At 46.6% G+C, this 23776-nt stretch overlaps 2 protein-coding genes and 1 pseudogene across 3 annotated transcripts; 1 reads left to right on the top strand and 2 right to left on the bottom strand.

Moving 5' to 3' along the window:
• The first annotated feature begins 140 nt into the window (after positions 1-140).
• On the top strand, positions 141-10980 carry LOC147261120 (ATP-dependent zinc metalloprotease YME1L1-like). 2 transcript variants are annotated; one of them, XM_086203009.1, is made up of 18 exons: positions 141-297; positions 753-887; positions 1036-1219; positions 2019-2111; positions 2248-2372; positions 2619-2769; positions 2917-3000; positions 3291-3464; positions 3555-3707; positions 3869-4001; positions 4482-4544; positions 4638-4750; positions 4904-5059; positions 5176-5327; positions 5422-5548; positions 6300-6373; positions 6570-6656; positions 6740-10980. In XM_086203009.1, the coding sequence occupies exons 1-18, from the start codon at positions 265-267 to the stop codon at positions 6881-6883; spliced, it is 2181 nt and encodes a 726-aa protein (XP_086059135.1). In that variant the 5' UTR covers positions 141-264; the 3' UTR covers positions 6884-10980. The 2 variants fall into 2 exon arrangements, with proteins under 2 accessions (XP_086059135.1, XP_086059136.1); XM_086203010.1 differs by having other exon boundaries at positions 2248-2333.
• LOC147261121 (patched domain-containing protein 3-like) lies at positions 8984-10581 on the bottom strand. Its single transcript, XM_086204854.1, has one exon. The coding sequence runs from the start codon at positions 10579-10581 to the stop codon at positions 9079-9081; it is 1503 nt and encodes a 500-aa protein (XP_086060980.1). The 3' UTR covers positions 8984-9078.
• A 5121-nt stretch (positions 10981-16101) lies between the features above and the next one.
• Positions 16102-18156, bottom strand: LOC147261122 (tubby protein homolog pseudogene; annotated as a pseudogene).
• Between the last annotated feature and the right edge of the window lie 5620 nt (positions 18157-23776).

The raw sequence follows: 23776 nt of genomic DNA on the forward strand, positions 1-23776 counted from the left end.
AGCAGTAGGTCGTAGGTTGCCACTTGGCAATTCGGACCTAGCCTTTGCTCACGGAAGCCTGGTATGCGGAACTCAAGTTGGGACGGAACACATTTCGATAGGGACACAATGTTTGTCAACATCAAATACGTCACATCCGGCCCGTGCTACGTCAAACTTGCTGCGACGTCTGCTACAAAAAGTAAAAGTGACAGAAACCGGGACGTCCAACTCTCAGGGATACTGGCGGGACTCGCTGGTCGACTTGTTTCTGTAAACGTAGAAATGTTTTCCCTGTCAACGAGCGTCCAGCCTCAGGTAACCGTTGGTTCCCGGTAACGGCAGGCTCCTTGTTGTTGTTTTGCTTCGACTCCCGTTAACTTGAGCCTGCTAGCAAGCTCGCTAACCTTCACCCGAGCGCTAATCACCCCCACTGGTGCCGGCCTTTCGTATTTGAAATGACCATTTGAAACATCGTCACCTCCATCTCAGCCGCCATCGTGCCGTCGTTTCTGTCTGGCGACTTAATAACCGTCGAGAGGCGCTAACGACCCGGAGTGGGTCCAGACAACCGGCATGGCAGCAGCGACTACACCTGCCTATTTACACCCTGGGATTATTCAATGTACCGTATGAATCTGGGATTATTCAATGTACCGTATGAATCTGGGATTATTCAATGTACAGTATGATAGGTGCGTGTGGGTCTCATTGCAGTGAAGGTTTCTTGATAATGACAACATTTCACTCGCTGTGTTTCCGTGTGGTCCCAGGTGACTGTACCCCTAAGTCACCTCCTCAACGTCCTCCACTCTCTGAAGAGCTCTGTGGGGAGCAGCGGCAGTGCCACCAGAAAAGCAAGACTCCCCCCGGAGCATGCCTCAGACCCCCAGCTCCACCACCCAGAGGTACTCATGGGCAAAGATGGCATCATGAGCGATGCCCTCGGCTGATTTCACACGTCCAAGCTCTGCAACACTAATAAAAGCGTGTTCCAGGATCATTGTCAGGAGGTATCATAAACGTCTCCTAAAAGAAAATTGTGTGTATGTGCAGGTCATGTGGAACCTGCGGGAGCTCGGCCTGTCGGACCTGGGAGCACAGCAGCTGGATGAGCTGGTGAACAGTGTGTTGCCACGCCTCGATTTACAGGAAATGCCACTCTCATTCGGTATTGGTGGTCCGAAATTCTGGAGGACGTCCCACGTTTCCACACACTCCTTTTTTGACAATAAGTATGGTGAGAATGTTTTGGTGTTTTCGGGTTGTTAATGTGTCCCAGTCCTGTTAGCACGATGTCTCTGGAACTCCTGGAGGGAACTGCTGCTTCGAACATGGCCCTGTAAGGATGACATGAAAACCCTCTCTTGTTGGGAGGTCAAAGTCAGTGGCACTGCACTTAAATGCAATATTTCTGTAACTTAAGGAACTTTGTCCAAACTAGCCACTAACATCCGCTGGGACTCGAGGACGACCTGAAAAATGTCGTTGGTCAAAGGTCACCGTGTCAGTGCCAAATCACAGAGGAATAAAATCCTGATGCTGTATTACTTGTAACTCTTTTGATTGTAGCTGTGCAGGAAACCAGTTAGTAGAGGTGGAAAACCAGTCTGGTGTGATTTTAGTGCCTCCAGAAAAATGCTGATGAAGCTCTCAGTTATTTAGTTGATGGAACTTTTAGTGTATATTTAAAACTTCACGTCTCTGACAGCCTGTGGTGATGTCCATCAGTCCAAACATGAAGCTGTCGCTGTGACATTTAATAAAAAGAACTCACCAATCAATGATCAATAAAGATCATTTAACCTCCAGTTCACTCTACCCCCGACAGTCACGTGGTTTCGTGAAGATGAACTTACAACAGTCAGTGTTGACTGTAACCATGCATGAAGAGAGTGGCTTTAATTCACTTCTCTCACTCCACCAATAATTGTCCTGCTAACTGTTGCACCTGTCGCGTCAGCGAGACGCCGTTGGAAGCGTCCTCTCCTGAAGGTCTCAGAGCAGTGACAGTAACCACACATTCCTTGTGTTCCAAGGGTTCTCACACGGCTCCATGCCGGTTCCAGCTCTTTCGGGCCAGCACCCGTCCCCTCTCCGTTCACTCTGCAGAGAGCTACGACACAATCCAGGTAACTTTGAACCACAAGCATCAGTGAGTGGTCTCACAGCTGTGTTGCCGTGCTGTTTTAAGTTGCTAATAGAAGAGTAAAGTTCGCTGAACTGGAAGCCCATCAACAGTCCTCCTGAGCGTGTGTGTGTTTCCAGTGTGGGTCCAAAGCCGAGGCTTTAAAACTTTGAGGAGCAAAACCAGAAGATTGCATCCTGAGGGGGTCAAACCTTCTTTTTTGAAGGTAAAGCCTCATCCAAGTTTGAAGTACACATTATTACCAGTGAGTATTGCCATGCTACCCGAGACCATGATTGTACAGGAAGCCTCTGAAAATGACAGTTTTATAATTGTAGAAAGTTTGGAGCAAGCAGGTGCAGTGCAGCCTTTCATGGTGCCTTGAATTTTGAAGAAATATCCAGCGATTTTTGATGACAGTGACACACTAACCGCAGAGATCACCTGATGCTGTAAAACTGATTACCGTACTGGCTCTGATTCCTGCTGACAAATCCTGCCCCCCCTGCAGGGCTTCCTGAACCGTGACAAGGGGATTGATGTGGAAAGTCTTGACAGCTTGTCAAAGAACAGGAACATACCTGACGGACAGCAGGATGCTTTTAAAAGGGGCTTCGCCGAAGGGTTCCTGAAAGCCCAAACCCTCACACAGCGCACGCAAGGCAGGCTATTGTAGAGGAACTTTTTCTGGCCCCCACCCCTACCTGATTTGATTTTACTGCAATTCAAAATATGAAAAACTACAAAGCCCATTAACTTCCACTCCAGTTTTAGCATGAAAGACAATTGAAGTGTTTCTATGTGTTCAGAGTCTCTGAGAAGAACTCGTCTCATCGTGTTTGTGCTGCTGCTGATTGGGCTTTACGGGATCTCAAAGACCCCCTTCATATCAGGTAAAGGCTCCTTTTCCCCAAACTAAACCTGCTCATGACCTTTTCCTACCTCAAACATGCTTGTAATGATAAGAATAACATCAACAACAATAACCCGGCCTGTTTCCGGGAGCTAATCGCTGCCGGTGTTCACAAAAGTTTCAAACCACTTTGACAACAACCGGACGTTCTCACTTGCAGGATTGAATCACTGATGTGTGCAACGCCATTTGGGTGTCCATCAACTGCCTGTTTCCTAAACCGTGTCATGCAGTGTGATTTTTGAACTTTAATGTAACCATTTTGGACAGTGCGGTTCCGGACCACAACAGGCCTGGACTCTGCAGTGGATCCTGTCAATTTGAAAAACGTGACGTTCGAGCACGTTAAGGGGGTGGACGAGGCGAAGAACGAGCTGCAGGAAGTGGTTGAATTCCTGAAAAACCCACAGAAGTTCACCGTGTTGGGAGGAAAGCTGCCTAAAGGTAGTCCTCTTGTTTTAGGATGCGTAAACTCACTGTCCACATTCATTCGTCCCTGATTTTTCGTCTTCCGTGGTCACATCACTCTGTTAGGTGTCCTGCTGGTTGGCCCCCCAGGGACCGGGAAGACTCTGCTGGCCCGCGCGGTGGCCGGAGAGGCCGATGTGCCGTTCTACTATGCCTCGGGGTCCGAGTTCGATGAGATGTTTGTCGGAGTGGGAGCCAGCCGCATCAGGAACCTTTTTAGTAGGACTTTAATCTTTTTCCTGTTAAGTCTGACTTGTACAGCTCAATGACTGAGGTGTTGTAGCAAAAGTAATACTGAGTATTTTGGTACACATACAAATACTGCATGTATCTGTCCTAACAAGCAATACTTTGTCTTGTTGTACTGCTGCCTCTCCCAGGGGAGGCCAAGGCGAATGCTCCCTGTGTCATCTTTATTGATGAGCTGGACAGTGTGGGAGGGAAGAGGATCGAGTCGCCCATGCACCCGTATTCCAGGCAGACTATCAACCAGCTGCTGGCTGAGATGGACGGGTAATCCCCCAGTCCCCGCTACCACGCGCCCGTCCCCATTACCAGCCGATGCTCTCTGATACGGCTGCTGCCAGGGCGAGCAGGTTTCTGTGGGTGGGGTTAAAGATGTCGTCATTGTGACATCACACTAGTTTTAGGACATCTTGCTTCACCTACATCTTCTTCTTTTATGTATTTTTTAATGTTGTTCATTTCTTTTGATAATAACTTTGATAGAAGAAACAGTATGAACAGTGATATATATTTTCTTGGCCTGTGCTTGTCCACGTAAAAACATGATGCAGTTTACACTTTCATGTCACCTCCCTTACAAGTAGTTGAAGATTTTTTGATTTATTCCTATTCATGCTCGTTCAGCACGACCACACTGGCCCAGGGGCTAAAAGAATCCAAGCTGCCTTTTTTTAGTGGAGTTAAAAACTGTTGTACTGCTCATTGACAGAGTTACTGTGACTAGGATACACGTGGTGTCATTCACAGGTTCAAACCAAATGAAGGCGTGATCATCATTGGAGCGACCAACTTCCCTGAGGCTCTGGACAGGCAGGTCCCCCTCTGTGTCTTCCAGAGCTGACATGTTTACAACCTCACAGCTGCGGCCTTGCGCTTTACTCTTCTGCTGATCTTCCCTCTCAGCGCTCTGATCCGCCCGGGACGTTTTGACACGCAGGTGACCGTCCCCAAACCAGACGTCAAAGGACGCACAGAAATCCTCAACTTGTACCTAAAGAAGATTAAAGTGGATCCAGGTGTGAACTTGGCATCAGTTAGTTCTGGATTTGTCACAGTAAACCTGTCTCATATTCAGCGCAGCCAATGCTCCTATGTTTTGGTGTCACTACATTTTAACAGGGTTTCACCCTGATTATCTGTAACTGAGCAGACTTTCCACATCTCTGCAGCTATTGAGGCCAAGATCATTGCCCGGGGCACGGTGGGCTTCTCCGGCGCTGACCTGGAGAATCTGGTCAACCAGGCTGCCCTGAAGGCAGCGGTGGACGAGAAAGACATGGTCACCATGAAGGAGCTGGAGTTTGCGAAAGACAAAATCCTCATGGGTGAGCACGAGTGAACCTCTGTTAACAAATCCCCGTCTCGGTGGTCCGCCTGGTTCCATCTGGCAGAGGCTGTCACACTGCTCAGCTCTGGCCCTCTTTCCTCTCCTTCCTCCCAGGCCCTGAGAGGAGGAGCGCAGAGATAGACAAGAAGAACAAGCTCATCACAGCCTACCACGAATCTGGGCACGCAATCGTAGCTTACTACACCAAAGACGCCATGCCCATCAACAAAGCCACCATCATGCCCAGGGGCCCGAGTCTGGGACACGTAGGGAGACCTCGAGCTTACGCCTCATATCTGAGCTTTCATTGTATTTGGTATTAACCCTTCAACACTCAGTCTTGGTGTTTGCTCTTGCTAGGTGTCCATGCTCCCGGAGAACGACCGCTGGAGTGAGACGCGCTCCCAGTTGCTGGCTCAGATGGACGTCAGCATGGGCGGCCGTGTGGCGGAGGAGATCATATTTGGCCATGAGTACATCACAACAGGTGAAGGGGCTTCCTGAAGTGGCTGATGGGTCCTCACACGGGTGTTGAGTCTGAATAAGTCGGACTCAAGTTCTTGCTTGAACTCATGCTGCATTAAAATGACAGTAATCTGGGCGTCGGTGAGTGACTCCCGTTTTAGACGCTGATTTTTTTTTGTTCTTCAATGATTGGGTTTTGAGTGTCACATCAGAGAGGTTGATGGAAATGGCAAGTTAAAAAAAAAAACACTTTTCAAGAACGAGGGCCTCCACGAGAAGGCAGAGCGTAACCACGTTTCCAGTACGCTCTGAACGCCAGTGAATCTTTTTACGACACATTTAGAGTTGGCTGTAAGGTCAAAGGTCAGGAACGATGCCTACCGAAGCCAATCATCATTAACAAAGAGCCGTGAGCAAACCTCCTTCTGCCAGCTCCTTCAGTTTTGCTGGTTAAACCAATAATGAACTTTGCTGCTGGCAGAATCATGTGAACCAAGACTGAGCTTTCATGTTGGAGCTGAAGTTTGTCCTCGTCCAGAGATCGTTTGAGAGGGAAGAGGCTCCACTGCTGCACTCTTGGGAGTGCAGTGATACGGCCTCCCTTCAGTCCAGGAGCAGCGCTCTCCCATCCATAGCGTTACACTAGGAATGAAACATTATTGGATCGCAGCATCCAAATACTAGGATCAGGTTTCCCAGTCAGTGGTTTAAGTTTCTGCATCCACACAAGTGTTACTTACACATCTGGATGTTCATCTGTTTATCTTCTCCAGGAGCATCGAGTGACTTTGACAGTGCCACCAAGATCGCCAGGATGATGGTGACCAGATTTGGAATGTGTGAAAAGGTAAACTGACTTGAAAAACAGAAGGGAATTTCCAGCACACGCATGGTACGATTGATCCGTGCTGCTCCAGAGCACGATGCCCACACATGCGCACACGCACACACACACTCACAAGTGAACCGGCGTTTGGGCCGTCAGGTTGTTGATGTGTACTCTGGTGAACAGCTTTGTGGTGGTGTCCCTCTGTGTGTCTCAGCTGGGTGTGATGACCTACACTGACGTGACGGAGCAGAGCCCTGAAACACAAGCAGCTGTGGAACATGAAATCAGGGTGCTGCTGAAGGTCAGTGTGGTCTATTCAATGACAGCTAAGTGGTTGCCTCTGTGATGCGGTTGTCATGGTAACAGTTGTTTTCCTGTCTCCAGGAGTCTTACGAGAGAGCCAAAGCCCTCCTGAAGTCTCACGCCAAAGAGCACAAGAACCTTGCAGATGCACTGCTCATGTATGAGACTCTGGATGCCAAAGAGATCCAGCTGGTCCTGGAGGGCAAGACTCTAGAGACCAGATGAAAGCAGCGGTGAAGGAGCTCAGGGGTCGCAGGGGTCAGTCGGGAGTCAGAGGTCGCAGTCTAAGTGTTGATGTGGGACGATCATCATGCTGTCACCTTTGTGTTGTCCACCATGCAGAATTCTGTCTTTGAAAGTGGACTTCATGTGTCACAAAAGTTAAAACTCTTTCATGCATTTCATCATAGGAGTGTGTGTGTGTGTGTGTGTGTGTGTGTGTGTGTGTGTGTGTGTGTGTGTGTGTGTGTGTGTGTGTGTGTGTAAGAGAGAGAGAGAGAGATCTACCCCTCCAGCGACACTGGTACGAGGCTCATCATACGTCACAGATGTTTGTGGACGTTGCTCAGGTGACTTGGTGAGAGGAAATAACACATGAATGTAAATATGCAGAAAAACAGCAGTTGGGCCTAAATGTTAGTGAGAGATTCAGGTTTGGTCCGGCTCTGATCTTCAGCTCAGCTCTTGACTTGTTCTCTCATGTGTGTGTTCGTACTTACGAACTCGTCCACTGTATCTTTGAGACCCACCACCCGAGACGTTCATGATCCTGAATTATCGTGCCTACGTGTCCCAATGTACCCCTCTGCGTATTTTAAAGGTGGCCTTTCAGGGTTGTACTGTAAGTTAAAGTGGATTTAAAGTCAAACTATATCCCAGCACTTTAGGTAAAATGTACAAATTGAAAATGCACTTGTGCACTATTTGATGTCCTCGTAATGTGTAGAGATTGTGAAGAACAAAGCTGCCGCTCAGCCCCAGCAGGTCTGCTGGTTAATTTACTTGAGCTGCTGGTCCGTGTTTATCTGCTGCTTTATTGCTTCAGCTCCTCAGACTCCAGTGCTTCGTAGCTGTCTGCCTCACACAGCGAGGGGAGAAGGAAGTTTGTCTGCAGGATCTGAGCCACCATCCCCACCACCGCTAATGTGTGGCAGTCAGAAATGTAGTCATGCGTAGTGCAGCCACAGCCAATCAGCCTGTGTTTATCAAGACTTCAGAAGAGATTCCTGTGTTAAGTTACCATTCTGTTTATTACCAACTTTTTTCTTTCTTTTTTTTGCCTCAGTTTGACACACATGGCTCTGCTCGTGGGAATAGGAACTTGTGTGTAGCTGCACTGCAGGGACATATGTGGTTTGTGCGCGTAGCTCTACATTTTCCATTGATGCTTTGTACATGTGTGCAGAAAAGGAAGACATTTCTTTGTTGTCTAAGTCTTGTGAGCCGTGTTTGGCGTTTCCACAACCTGATGATCACATGTCAAGCTAAGTGTCTTGCGCGTTGTCCTAATTACAGTTTGAAGATTATGTTCAACTTTCAGTGATACTTTCAAACCAAGGTTTATTGTCCTTTTCAAGCTCTTTGAAAAAAAATGTCTCTTCCCTCCTGCGTCACTTCTTTGTGACTCCAGAAAGAACCAGCCACATATAATTAGCATGAAGCCTGTGGAGACTGACGGCTAACAACAGCTACACCCTGTAAACTAATTTACACAGACTCAAGAGCGTCGTTCAGTATAATCCACGCCATCTTCGCCCTGCGGTGCGATCAGTAGCCCAACACTTCCATTCAGTTTCTGAGTTGGTCCAGCTGACTAAGCTCTCATGCTGAGGGAGGTTCCTCCCAGACCAGCCGTCCGCTCTGCTGCTCCCTCTCAGCGTGACCTGAATGTGCTTGACGTTCTCAGGAGGCTTGAGCTTCAGCTAGCAAGGCTAAAGCAGTCCAATGGAAGGATGAGGAACTAGAATGATGAGAATCCCCCAGAAAATACTGTATATTTGGCATAAATGTATGACTCATTCAGTGCAGACATCAAACAGATGTTATTGGAAATTCTGGAAGTGTTCTCCTGCAATTAGCACAGATGCTGTCTGGCCTCATGAAATGTTGCTAATGTCATGCTAAAAACCCCATCCTGTTGTATTACAAATCCATCCATGTGGAGTAGTGATGCATGCGGGTTAGCGGGGAAGAGGCTGGAAAACCCCTGAAACAGCGTGACAGCTTGAATCGTAGCGTGTAAATGCCACTGAGTCGGTGCGACGGCTGCGCTCCACGCAACTTTGAGTAACCAAACATCAAACCATATTGAATCTGGTTTCTTTTTCCTTCAGTATTTATTATGACTGCTGACATATTCAGAAGAAAAAAATAAAACACCTACATTGTAAAACTGGCTGTTCAGATGGGACGTTCCCTCGTTACTGCTGAGCCCAGCAGGCGCCAAACACGGTCAGAAACACGGGGAGGAACACCAGGCCGTGCAGCAGCCCAAAGCAGATCACCAGAAACATGATTTTGAAGAATGTCCTGAATAGATAACTCCCAGACACGGACAGCACCGCCACTCCCAGAATGGTGGACAAAGCCCCTTGCATGATGGGATACCCAAAGTGGGCCAGAGCATCCCTGGCTTTCTGGTTGCCGTCACTCTTGGAGCTGGAGATGAAAGCGTAGGAGACATGTGCAGAGAAATCCACAGAGAAACCGATGCACATGACCAGGTTGATCATGGAAATGGAGTCCAGGCTCACATCCCACAGAGACATGAAGCCCGTCACACCTACAATGACCGAACAGACTGCGAACGCCACCAAGACGGAGCAGACGGGGCTGGGAATCAGGAGGAGCGAGACGAGCAGCATCGCTAACACAGCCACCAGCACGGTTTGGACGGTGGTGTCCTTGATGACAGTGTACTGGTCCAAGTAGATGAAAGCGGGGTGATACACCAGTAGCTCAACGGGACACTCTCGCGCTGTCTCCCTGAGCCCAATCAGCATGTCCTTCATCGTTGATTTGTTGAGCGTCTGAATAAAGAAGCGCGAGGCCTGAATCTGACCGTCGGCAGTCCAGTTGATGTCTAGTCTGAACGGGGAATTGAGTTCTAAGAAAGGAGCCAGATGGGCCTGGAACGCCTCCTGAGAGCCTGTGCTAAGATTGGCTGCATTTGTGTACTGTTGGAAAGACGAAAACCAACCAATAGTGCTGTTGACGTAGTTCAAGCTTTCAAACTTTGAGATGCAGGAGAGGAGGAGCTGCTGTTCCTCCTGGTGCCAGTAGGGGAAGGGCCGCTTCACTGCCACCATCACAGTGTAGCTGAAGTCAGAGAAGTGCTGCGTCCGATCATCGTAGTACTTCCTGATGTAGGAATCGTCCAGTGCCAGGTTCCTGACATCCAGGCCCTCCTTTAAGGTAAAGCAACCATAGATGCTCACAGCCAGGTATCCGGCATAGATGCCATACACACATACTTTTGTGAGTTTGTGGGTCAGAAAAGGCCCGTAGAACTGCTCGTAGATTCCACCCACAGGCCTGGTCTCCTCCCTCTCTGTGGTCCAGTCGAAGCTCCCTCCAACACAACAGGCACTGAAGGTTTTTGAGTCAGCGGGGGGTGAGTCCTCTGAGATTTTGGCACAGGTGAACCAGTGCTTGTTGTCTGCTTCCCTCCGCCCATCCACAGCCATACAAGCACCCAGGAAGGTGAGGCTGTACAGAGAGCAGAAGCAAACCGAGACTCCAGCGTAGAGGCAGAAGGCCCGCACGGATCCGAAGGGCGAGCTGTAGCCCAGGAAGAGAGCCAGAGCGTCGGTGAGGGTAGTGATGGAGATGGAGACGGCTGCTTCCCTGTAGGTGTCTGCCAGCCGGTCTGGAATGCTGTCCAGGACCCGGGTCCTGTGCCAGCAGGAGATCAGGATGAACATGTCATCAAGTCCAATACCTGAGGGATCAGAGCCAAAGGAGAAATGGCAAAAATGTTTCTTTAATCTGTCAAATGTCAGAAGTATGATAGTGCTGGCAATGAACTTGAGCTTTCAGCTTGCTGTTATTTTACAGACCCTTGAGTGTCACAGTTGAGGGAAAGGGACGCCACCAACGAACAAATACCTGACATAAGAAACTTTCTCCAAATATAATACAAACATCCTCTGAGACATTTAGAGGTCAAAGGTCACCAGTGATGGGAACAACGGTGTTAAAATAAACGGCGTTACTGTTTTCAGTAACGGGTACTCTAATTACTTTATCATCACAACGCTGTTACCGTTACCAACACGCCGTTACTGAAGCCACTCACTGAAGCTGTCATCCGACTCGGTTCACACAAATGCGTGTTTTTTCTCCTTTGGTAAGGGGGAGGGGAAGGGTGGGGCAAGATAAGCGCCTAAGTAATGATTGGCTAAGAGAGAGTACGATTTCATGTTCAGCCAACCAGAGACATCAGGCAGGTGGGTGTTCACACACCAGCAAGCACGCAGCAGCACACACACTCAAACTATCAGAGATGGCGAGTCTGGAGTCACGGGGGAAGACGGCGTTTTCAAGATGGAAATGTAGGCACTACTTTAACTTGGTGGAGGTTAAAGGTCAAAATGTACGTGTTGAGTGTAGGTCATGTCGTCCCAGAGCAAAGAGGCTGTCAACGTCCAGTGTCAGCAACTCCAGTTTAATGAAGCTCCTCTCAACGGCCCTGGCTTCTACTAAACTAGAGGCCAGAAACACCGCTGACACCGCTAACGGTGATAGCAACAGGTGCTGCTAACGGGAGCGCCGCTAACAAAGGAGGACAGGAGCCACGCGTCCAAGCAGCCACAGCTGGATTTTTTTGGGGAAAAAAATCCTAATTCTTTGACATTTTTAAACTCAAAAAGAAAAAAACAAGTAGTGCAATAGTAACTTTTCCTAGTAACTAGTTACTTTCATAGTGGAGTAACTCAGTTACTAACTCGGTTACTTTTTGGGAGAAGTAACTATAACTAATTACTTTTTCAAAGTAACGTGCCCAACACTGGAGGTCACACAGGCACCTGTCGCTGAGGCATACTGCCGTTATGCAGTACTTCCAGTATTAGGCAGTGACTCCGTGACCTGCTGTCTGTCCTAGTCCTTCTTTGCCCTCTCATGGACGCTCGGCTGCACCTACCCAATATCATGAAAGGACAGGAGGCGGCTGTGACCACAAAAGGCTGTCCCAGCAACAGGAGCACACCAAAACCACTCACGACCGCTAGAGCTGCAGAGAGCACGCCACAGGACGCCACCCACACCTTCGTCCGCACCTGGTCCGACCTGGAGGAGTCACATGATATTTGCTGATCTGAGAATTTTGGCCAACACCTGCATGTGACAGTAGTACGTCAGTAAATTCACCCAAAATATCAAAACACGCTGAGCTGGTGTTTCACTGACCTCCAGCAGGATAAAACAGAGAACGCGATGACGATGGCGTAAGTGATGGAGAATAAACTGACAACTGAAGATGGACTTTTTTCAAATTCCCACTGCATGGACATGGAAGTGGAGAAGGTCACCTGGAGGAGGAGCAGAGGTGCTGAACGGGTGCGACTCAACTGAAGAGGCTCATTTAACACAGAGTTTTAAAGATTACCTGAATGTGAGTTGGTGACTGGTCAGAGAGCAGTTTTATAAAGCTTTCCAACCACAGCTCTGTTGTTCTGCTGTCCTCCTCGTTTAAATAGTAATGGAGCTGCAGGGCCTGAGCGGCTTCAACGACGGAACCCTCATTGTTCAGTGTGACGCTCCCCAAACTCAGGTGTAGGGGAACGTCTCTAAGCCCAGTGTGATACCAGGGGAAAGTCAGATTGACAGCGTCTATGTTATTAGCCTTGTACCCAATTATATCCAGGAGGTCATTCGAGGCGCAGGAGCCCATCACCTCGGCACAAACATCCACGAATTCCAACGGCTGCTGGTTAACGTGCACCACCATCCTCCTGATCTTAGAGTCCAAGTCCAGGATGTCCTGGAGGGGCTCCACTGCCAAAATATTCCAGTCACTTGTAGCTATGAGTGTCGCGAAACTTCCACGTGTGCTCAGCCTGAGACTGGAAAACATGGAGTCATTTCCTGGAAACGTTTCTTGGATGAATCTCCTCTCCGTCTTGGCTTGTCCGTCAACAGGCGTGAACTGCTCCTCGATGTTGTTGGACAGCTCGTCCTTGAGAAAGTAAAAGCCGCCCCCCAAACCCATTGAGAGAAGAAGGGGGGCGATCAGGAACCACCAGGGATGAGAACCAATGAAAGCCCCCATCATCTGAAAACAAAGGCGCAGGGGTCTCTCTATACAGTGAGTGGAGCATCTGGCCATGGCTGCACCTGTAGCTTCCTGGACAGAAATGGAGGTCAGGGGTTCCGTATTTATGGTCCCGCTGATGGGTCCTCCTCTCCTCGGGGCCCTCAGGGCTGATAGCTGCATAATAAGAGGGTGGAACTGAACTGAATGAACAATGGCAGGGCAGTTCAGTCAAAGAGGCTTTTGAAGAAGAGCAGGTGCAGCACGACTCACCGACTCCATCTCAGTGCTTGCCACTGTCACTGGTGTCTTTGTCAGGCCCTCAGGTGATTCCTGTGCGTGGTCGAGGTAACGAGCTCAGCGCAGAGAAGCAAAGACACAGAACAAAGACAGACTTTGGTTCATGATGTGCGTCTTTCTAAAGCTTCCAAACCTCCCACTGTGAAACACCGGCGCGGGGACGTAGATATGTCGGCAGCTACCACGCAGCCTCGTCCCTGGTCTGGTTGGCCCCGACTATCATATGGATCATTTTGATCAGGATTAAAGACTCCGGTGTTTCTCGTTCGTAGTTTAGTGCCTCTGGAAAACTTGGTTCCTCGACCTGTGATGTCAGCAGACGGTGTGTCAAGGTTCCATTTTATCAGTTCATCTGTCTGTCAGATTCAGCGGGGATTTTAGACTTTTTAGTGCTCAAGAACCGCTGAACCTCATCAAGTCCCAATAAATATCAGTTAGGATGTGTTACACGACCCCTGGTTCCATGTGAGGTTCTACTTTTCACCAGTGAAGTAACAGAAGATGGAGGTGGGTTTGACGGTCACAGCGGCACAGATTAGAAAAACTCAGTCAGGTTGGAATGTTGTCGGATGTGAATGGTGGCTGTGGGCCAGTGGCTCCCGCCTCCTTCAGTCAGTACGACTGCAGTTGTTTCAAACTCTAATCCATCACTTTCAGAACTGCTGAAAACTTCATTTGCAGCTCTGTATTTATTTATTTATTTATTTATTTATTTTTTCCCCTTTGTTGCACCAAATCGATGATGTAATATATGATAGGTGTGTGTCATGAGGAGCAGAAAGGACGTACAAAACAGTGGGAGATGGATGGAAAGGAAGGTGAGAGAGAGAGAGGGAGAGAGAGGGAGGGAGAGAGAGAGAGGGAGGGAGAGAGAAATGAAATGACAGCTAACAAGAAAGGAGCTCCATGTAGATTTGATGGAAATGAAAAGACGAGGTAGAAAGAAAGGCAGTAACAGGAGAGAAGGACAGGGACAGAGACGTCACTGGGACAGATAGAGCAGAGGAACCTGGGACACAAGCGTCATTCAGACAAGAGGACAGGAAGTCAAAGCACCAGGAGACGTACGCAGAATGAAAGGCTCCATTGGTACGAGACGCAGCAGGTGACCTCTGAGGAACTGAGAAATGTTCTTGTTGATCTACGAACGCCCACAGCACAAACATAGAATAAGAGAACAATACAGAACAGTAGACATAGAATAATACAGAATAAACATAGAATAAGAGAACAAAAAACATAGAATAATACAGAATAAACATAGAATAAGAGAACAAAAAACATAGAATAATACAGAATAAACATAGAATAAGAGAACAATAAACATAGAATAATACAGAATAAACATAGAATAAGAGAAAAATAAACATAGAATAATACAGAATAAACATAGAATAAGAGAACAATAAACATAGAATAATACAGAATAAACATAGAATAAGAGAAAAATAAACATAGAATAATACAGAATAAACCTAGAATAATACAGAATAAACATATAAACACAGAACAATACAGAACAACAAATATAGAAAAAGATCAATACAGAATAATAAACACAGAATAATACAGAACAATAAATATAGAAAAAGAGAACAATACAGAACAATAAACACAGAATAATACAGAACAATAAATATAGAAAAAGAGAACAATACAGAACAATAAACATAGAATAATACAGAACAATAAATATAGAAAAAGAGAACAATACAGAACAATAAACATAGAATAATACAGAACAATAAATATAGAAAAAGAGAACAATACAGAACAATAAACATAGAATAATACAGAACAATAAATATAGAAAAAGAGAACAACACAGAACAATAAACATAGAATAATACAGAATAAACATAGAATAAGAGAACAATAAACATAGAACAATACAGAATAAACATAGAATAAGAGAACAATAAACATAGAACAATACAGAATAAACATAGAACAATACAGAATAAACATAGAATAATACAGAATAAACATAGAATAATACAGAACAATAAACGCAGAATAATACAGAACAATAAATATAGAAAAAGAGAACAATACAGAACAATAAACATAGAATAACAGAACAATGAACATAGAATAATAAAGAACAATAAACATAGAATAACAGAATAAACATAGAATAAGAGAACAATACAGAACAATAAACAGAGAATAATAGAACAATAAACATAGAATAATAGAACAATAAACAGAATAAGAGAACAATACAGAACAATAAACATAGAATAAGAGAATAATTAACAGAATAAGAGAACAATACAGAACAATAAACATAGAACGGTAGAATTTTGTTAGTGGGCCTTTGACAAGACACACAAAAGGTAAAATAAGTCGAGGTTTAAGCCCCGAAGGCAAAAAGCGACAACAAATGAATGAACGTGGATTGTTCAGAGACATCAGATCCAGAAGAATGACGCGCTCACGAGGAGCGTGTGTGTGCAGGCAGGTGCCCGGTGGCGTCCGTGAAAGAACACGCCGAAGTCAGGGGGCGCGCAGGAGAAGAAGAGCAGGTCCTGAATGGACATCTGACGTACTGGTTGGATACATCAGAGGAATCAAGCAATTTATCAATGAATTCGAATTTATTAATCACACAATAAACAGTTACAATGGTTAATCAAAAGTTCAGTAATTCCTATCACAATGTTGTTATTTCAATTATTGACAGATGAATGTGGAAAATGTGTCGTCAGATGTAGTTCAGATAAAAAGGAAGCACATCAGCGACGTGAGCAGCTTCCACCAAGGTTGGCCAGCAGAAGCGGGGATGCTGGTCATCAGAGAGCATAAAATGGGCGGAAAAGAAAATAATTGAGAGGCACTGCTCCATGGCAACAACATCACTTTTCTATGAAAGACGAGCACCGTCACTGAGTTTTTATCATCCATTTGTTTGGTTTGTTTTATTTCCGATGAATTAGAACATTTATATTGAAATCAAATAAAAACAAATACAATCTAAAAACAAGCACGATGTGTTTGAAGAGTGTTGACCTCTTTATCAAACCCTTAACGCGTTTATAATTCTTAAGAGCCCCAAATGGATTGGGAACATGAATAAAGACCATAACAAGAAACAACTCAGAATATGACACTTCATCATCCATACAGCTTTTCAAAATCATGTTGTGTTGTCTTTTAATAACAATCCACTTTCCCATTGGAATAAAAGTAACTCATAAGAAATCCCCTCCCCTTCTTCAAGCTTGGAGCCCCGATCAGTGAGCTGGGAGTTCTCAGGTTCTGTGCAGGATCCAGATGTTCCTACCATCTCTCTTCTTTGGTCTTGGCTTTGGGAGAGAGAAATATTCAACACCCCTCCCTGAAATTTGTCTGCATGTCAGCCATCAGACTTGTAGGTCCCATAGTTGCAGTGTATTTTCACCACTGCTGAATGCTTGAAAGGCCTCCGTTGCACAGTCAAGATGGCCCATGTAGGACTGGATTTGGCCGCGGGCGTCTTAGGGGGGCTGAGTGAAGGCCACTGCAGGCACGACTGCGTTACTCACAGGCCAGTTTGCCATCAAAAGAGGAGAGGGCGATGGCAGCTTCCCAGTGCAGCTCCTGGCTTTTCTGGACTCATTTGTTGGGTCAGAGGAAATCAGGTGCAGGTGTTTTGTACATCTTTTTCCTGGCAGCCATTAGAAACTCCTTCTCTCCGTCTTCCCCGTCCGTGTGGAGCTGATAAACGGGGAGGCCGTTGCTCTGGTCCCTGGTGATCCTCCACTGGATGGTCTCACCATGGGGGTAAGTAGAAACACATCACAAGCTCATTTAGATCTTTCACAAACAGAGGAGACGATGCCCTTGAATTCCGTTCACTCCCTGTGGGTTCCTGCCTGGGGGTGGAGAGAGGGGACAACGCACTTGGTGACGCTGTCCCTCCATTCCTCCAATCTGTGTCGTCCTCTGTCTCCTCCTCAATCGACTTCTGAGTGCCTCTTGTCCATGAGGGAATCAGCTCACCAAATGGCAGTTTGCCATCAAAAGAGGAGAGGGCGATGGCAAACGCCTGAAAGGCACACATGGGGAAGGAGTAGTCCAGGATGAAGACGTCCTCTGACACGCGCCCACACTGCATCACCACATAGTCCTCATTTTGAGGGTGGACGAGCTGGAAATTCTTCTCAGACGTCCGTGTGACTCGCCCGTTGAAGTCGAGAGTGAATGACTCAATCCGCTCATCCCAGCTGGGGCTCTTGCTCTGCAGGGTGATCAGCTGATCCATGTCATCGTTTGCTTGCCTCATCAGGAGGGTTTCCTGCTCATTCTGTGGACGAATGCTCACTCTGGCATCATTCTCCAGGATCCCAGGGACGACCACTTTCATTTTCCTGGGACCCCAAACCCCATGATCACTCCTCTCATAGCTAACAGCTGCTAGCTCCTGCCGCACTGCTTCACTCCCTTTCCTCTTTGTTGTTGCCGGGTTTTCTCCACAGTCATAAACTGCGTACTTGGTACCCAGCAAATTGGACCTCAGTTTTCCGATATAGCCGCTGGCTTTCCTTGACAGATTGGAGTGTTCGGTAGAAATCACATAGTTTGAAGTTCTACACTTCTTCCTTTTTCTAGCGGCCATTAGAAAGACATTCTCTCCGTCTTCCCTCTCCATGTGGAGGTAGTAAACTGGGTAAAAACTGCCCTGGTCCCTGGTGATCCTGCACCGGATGACTTCTTCCTCAGGAGCAGGACGCATGGCGAACTCCTGCAGATCCTCCACCGACAGAGGAGACGCTGACATTTCATCTTCCTCACTCTCTGAAGAGTACTGAAGGGACTCTGCACTGTCGTCTTCCTCCTCCTCCTGATCCTCCTCCTGTTCCTCATCCTCCTGTTCCTCATCCTCCTCCTCCTCCTGTTCCTCCTCCTCCTCCTCTTCCTCCTCCTCCTGTTCCTCATCCTCCTCCTCCTGATCCTCCTCCTCCTCCTCCTCTTCCTCCTCCTCCTGATCCTCTTCCTCCTCCTCCTCCTGATCCTCCTCCTCTTCCTCCTCCTCCTCCTCTTCCTCCATTTGCCACCAGGCCCTCATGTTGCTTTGATTGAGTGTGTCCTCGTCAGAGCCATCTTCAGGCTCACTCAGGGAGGAGTCGCCGAGGGACCCGCTGCTCTGAGAAGTCTGGTCCAACAGAGTTTTGTGAGACTCTGTCCAGTTGCATCCAGCACGAGACAAATGCATTCCCTCTGATTCCAGGTGTTTCCTCAGGCATTCCTCTTGTATATTTCCAGGTCTCTGTAGCTGAAAGAGAAAACATGTCAGCTTCACATTAGCGCCAAAACTGTCAAGGTTGTTGTTGGTGTTGCTGTTAGGCTGCTGCCCCTGCAACCCGAAAATGGATGGATGGATGGGCTCATGCATCATCGTTCCTGTTTCCTACGACTGATAGTATTATTTGAGGTACAAGATGACAACCCAAATAGTACCGCAACGAGACTTAAGGTGGAGAAGGTGATTGTGACACAGGTAGTAGCCATGACAGCGAGGAAGCTCCACCTCAGCCCCAATCACTTGTTCACTCGTATAGAAAAAGAACAGATGACAACGCTAACTTTGATCAACAATATCCCAAAGTAAACACGTACTATAAACATGTAGTGTATACATGTACTATAAACATGTATACATGTACTATAAACATGTATACATGTACTATAAACATGTATACATGTATCATTTCCACCCATCTGGTGTTTGCCAGAGACGTTAAATGGTGAAAGTTCTTTACCGGTTCATCCCGCCAACGCTGTTCCTTAGGATTCATGTTAGTTTCCTGTTCCTTGATGTCGGTGTCGTTGTTGTGGTAGTTTGTTTCCATCAGAACTTTTCTATCCGTTGTCAGGTGCAGGTGTTCTGTTATACCATGTGACGACGATGATGACAGACAGGTGACATCACTGTTAGTGACTGAGATGACAAGAAGACAGACTGCCATGATTTTGTCTGAGTTCATCCTCAGAACTACGACTGTGATCTCACCACCGACTCTGAAGTCCTACTGCTGAGTGTGGCTGTGTGTGTGTGTGTGTGTGTGCGTGTGTGTGCGTGTGTGTGCACAGTCTTTACCTGCAATACTCCCAAACAGCCCCACTGAGTACAGACAGAAGCATGTCGCCTCAGTCCAGTCTTTCTCAAATAGTGGGGCGATGCCGGGGGGGGGGGGCGCGCATGACCTTAAGGAACATGCTTCTATTTTCTTTTTTGCCGTACTAGAATAAAGTGTACAGTAATTGCACATCCACTACAGTAGTTGGCAGTGGCGCTCTCATTGTCAGAGTGTGTGCATGTCACACTGCGGTGAGGTGGTGGTTATTTGATTATTTGAAGAGAAAAGGACTTGGGGCACTCATCAAGAAGGCCTCACCCAATGCTGAGTGGACGCACTTCATTATACACAGAGAAGTACTTGCATCAAGGCAACTTTCCCCTGAATTAAGTGCAGTTATGACTGCAATCAAAGGTGCAGTCAGTTTTATCAAGACCAGACCACTCAAAACAAGAGTCTTCTCTGCTCTCTGAGGAGACGGGAGCTGAACATCGAGCTGTGCTCTATCACAGGGATGGTACAGTGGATCACCAAAACATTGTGCACTTTTTGAGAAAAGCTTGAAACTCCTACCATAGTAAGATGATACCATGAGGTTTATTTGAGGCAAGTCAGATTTGACCCTTGAAGCCCAGGAGAGGTCAAATTCAAAATGACCGCCAAAAATATTGAAAAATGCTTAACTTTGGAAGCAAACTCTGTAAAAATACAATTAAGGTTTCATTTCCTACTGATTTTTGGGTGCCCAGTCAGTTGGTGACACATTTGAGATCAATATAATTAAAGAAAATGCCTTTAGATCAATGTCAAGGTCAAATCATCTGGAAAAAGAAAGCCGAAATGTGCAAAAGGGTGGTTTATTTCCCCCAAAAATGAAAGCAACGAGTGAAATGTTTTTATGATGAATATCAGAATAATGATAATAACTTGTACTACACACATATATGTGTGTGTGTGTGTGTGTGTGTGTGTGTGTGTGTGTGTGTGTTTCATACAGCACCTGTCATAGAACAGAAGGTTTCTTGACAAAACAAAAATAAACAGTGGATGGAGTTATGGCAAATAGACAGTCCCACAGTTCCTCATGTCACGTAATGGAAATAATCTCATTTCTTAACCGTCTATTAGTCATGAGTAGCGCCCCCTGGTTCCCCACCTTTTCACCCCCAGATACGTGCGTTCCTTCTGCACCCTGTTAGCCTGGCACTTTCCTGGATTCTGTGATGATTGTGGTGAATCATTAAACTCTAACAGTCTCCTGAACAACAACAAAGATCTGTACATGCAAGTGCAGCTTTGACACACATGCACGGTCCAGTGCACCCTTTCTGGCAGTTACAGATCAGCTCCTTGCAAGATTGTGCTGCTTGAGGGAGAGCTGTCCAGAAAGGTTGCCATCCAGCAGATTCTTTCATCCAGCCCCAGTCAGATGGCTCTGGTATCTTCAGATCCAAGACCACTGACTGGTTCCACAGGTTGGCTTGAAAGCAAGTCCTCTTGATGTGCTCTTTAAGGGCTGCCTGGGTTGGAGGGATGTTCTCCAAGTTCCTGGACCTCTGGGAGAAAAGGTGTTTCCTGGCATCGTTACCCTCCATCCATTCGGTGGTTCGGTCGTACATCAGCACCACAGATCATTCTATGGGTGACTGTGACTGTGGTGCCTCTAGTATGTGTACTGCTGTACACTTTAGCAGACAGATAAACTCCTTCTGAACATCACCACTCTGAAGACAGTTGCCCGTTGTCCACAGGTTTATTGACGCAGGGAAGAGTAAAACTATAACACACAAAACACATAATGAATACAAATGGAATTGCTTTCTTTCTTCTGACTGCACCAACACACAGTGTAAATATACTCCTAATAAAGTCCTCATGAACTAAAGTGACTGTTCTTCAACCATACCTTTCATCAACTTGTTAGTTAGCTGCTTAAGTCCCTTTATTCATTTAACCACTGTATTTTAACATATCATCACCATCTATATGAACTTCAACAACAGTCATAGAGAAATGATCAACGGCAGAAATAGAGTCCTCAACTCTCCCCACAAAGTTAGCAAAAATAAACGCCATCACAAAATAATCATCTGCGCTCATTTCCAACATAAATGTGCTTTAATACATACCGGCGATGCTATCAAAGGGTGTAAGATGCTGACAAATTCAACAGGATGAAGCTGTCAGAAAAAACGACATCCCTGGCAAAAATTTTCCTTCACTTCCAGTCCATCAGCAGGAAATTGAGATTGCTAAACTTACATGTACTTCCTGTCCTTTCAAAATAAACTTTTTCAAAATAACAGTCAGCACAATGATTCATTGTGGTAACGGAACAGCGATCGTTCACTGTCTTTCCCCTTTTCTATCTTGTTAAGGCTTTCAGGCTGGCAGGTAGGGGTGCATCCCAGACAAGGTCGACACGGGAGCTTACATCAAGTGGAGCAGAGATGTATGCTGCAAAAACAGTTTCTCCATCCTCTTGGAATGTTCGTGATGTATTTGGTTTCAGCATTTGAACCACAGCTGCGCCATCTAGAACAACTGCATCAGCCTCAGGAACACTCTTGTTGTCAGGCAGATTTGACTCAAGGCAGCAAAGCAGATCAGCCTTCACCCCACGCTGAAGTTTTCCTCCACTTGACAGAGCTGGGGGCACTGCGTGGTTTTCACGGGAAAAGAAATGGTTGATGTCTCCAGCTCTTGTTTGACATGAGATGTACAGCCTAGAAAAAAGACCACAGTCACTCTTCAGTGCGGCAAGTTGTGCCTTCTCTTTTGATTTGACCTTGACACGTGGCCCGCTGAACAGTGACAACTTGTTCTTTGGAAGAGGATGTGTGATAGGTGTTGTGCACTTTTCCAGCCTTTCAGTCACAAACTGGGTGGACTGCTCCTCACCAAGGGTATCAATACCTCTTACAGTGTCAGCTATTTGAGTATCAACAATGTCTCTTGTGTCAATGACTAGAAGATCCTGGATGTGCTTTAAAAAGGGATCCCCATCTCCTCCAGCACCTTCACAAGGGCTTGGACCTCCTTCAGGAATGTTGTTTGTACTGCAGGTCGCTGCTCATGTTGTCTTGAATCACTGGGTTTACACTGTTGCTTTGTTGCCTGTTCTTCAAACTCTTTAGTGATCCTTGCAATCTCTGGCCCAGCTACCATCCAGCATCTCAGTGCTCCTGGATTCCCAGTCAATCCAACTGCCCCTCCAGATCCTTTCACCATAGCATTGTTCTGTTCATGGCACTGGTCGATTGCCATAGCAGAGAATTTGTTGGTAGTTTTGTGCACGACAAAATGTCCTGACATGAACTCTGCAGAGACATCTGGATGGCTGTCCACAAGAGCCATCATGTCCCGGATATGCATGTTCTTTCTCTTTTTTCGTTCCGTGAAAGCAGAACACGTGTGGTTTTAACCAATCACAACTAACAATGCTGGTAACGTGACCCACGTGTCCGTCTGTCAGCCAACCAGAAATGCCTGCATGCGGCGATGCGCTCATGGGCACGACTCCGTGTCAAGGAAGTTTCACACTGAACGCCCAAGGCGCAGGCTGCGCGGAGGAAGTCCATTCATTGTGTATGTGGGCGCACTGTGACGTCACATGAGCGCAAACCAAGCCCAGCAACTCGGTAGCGCATTACTTCAAATATTGTTCAATCGACTTCCGGGAAGATGGCCAATAGTGCAGACACATAGTTAACTACTCTCCCAAGTGGGAAAATGAAAACCCACCCAAGAACAACACTCGATAATTAAAATCATATTATGGGTGGAAGAGGCAACCGAAGAACAGGTACGAAACAGAAACAAGATAAAACTGAGGAAATAACTAGAAAGAAAGTGAAGCAAGCGAACACGAGGACGACACAGCAAAGAAAATGGACGGAGCAGACCACAACGAGACGTTACGAACTGGGCCGGCTCCAATCAGTGAAGACATAAAAGACCTCAAACAAGAGATACGACACGAACTGAACACTCTAAAAGACGAACTGAAAGAAGAAATAAGCACTCTTCAGCAAAAATTGAACGTAAACTAACAGACAATATTAACGAACTACAGACACAGAAGGAGGCTCAGGCTGAGACCCAGGTACGCATAGCAGAGCTGGAGGAATAGAAAGCAGATGCGGGAGAAGTGATGATGGAAATGCTGGAGCAGACTGGACAGATGCAAGAGAAGACAAGAGACCTTGAGAGAAGATCACGGAGAAACAATATCCGAATCTTCGGCATCCCAGAGGAGAAAGAGATGGAAGAAAACTCCACCAGTCAGTACACTGAGCGACTGCTAAAAACAGAGCTCCAGCTACCTGAAGAAGTGGAGCTACATACCCAACGAGCGCATCGCAGCCTCGCACAGAAACCGGGCCCAAATGCTACACCCAGGTCCATCATGGTTAACTTTCTGAAGTTTGAGACAAAAGAAATGACCCTGAAGATGGCATGGGGGAAAAAGTACAAGTGGAAAACAAACTAATCTTTTTTGAT

Source organism: Aulostomus chinensis, chromosome 5 (assembly GCF_037954235.1).
Source record: "Aulostomus chinensis isolate RoL2024-O1b breed Wild chromosome 5, RoL_Achi_v1.0, whole genome shotgun sequence".
Classification (NCBI taxonomy): Eukaryota; Metazoa; Chordata; class Actinopteri; order Syngnathiformes; family Aulostomidae; genus Aulostomus; species Aulostomus chinensis.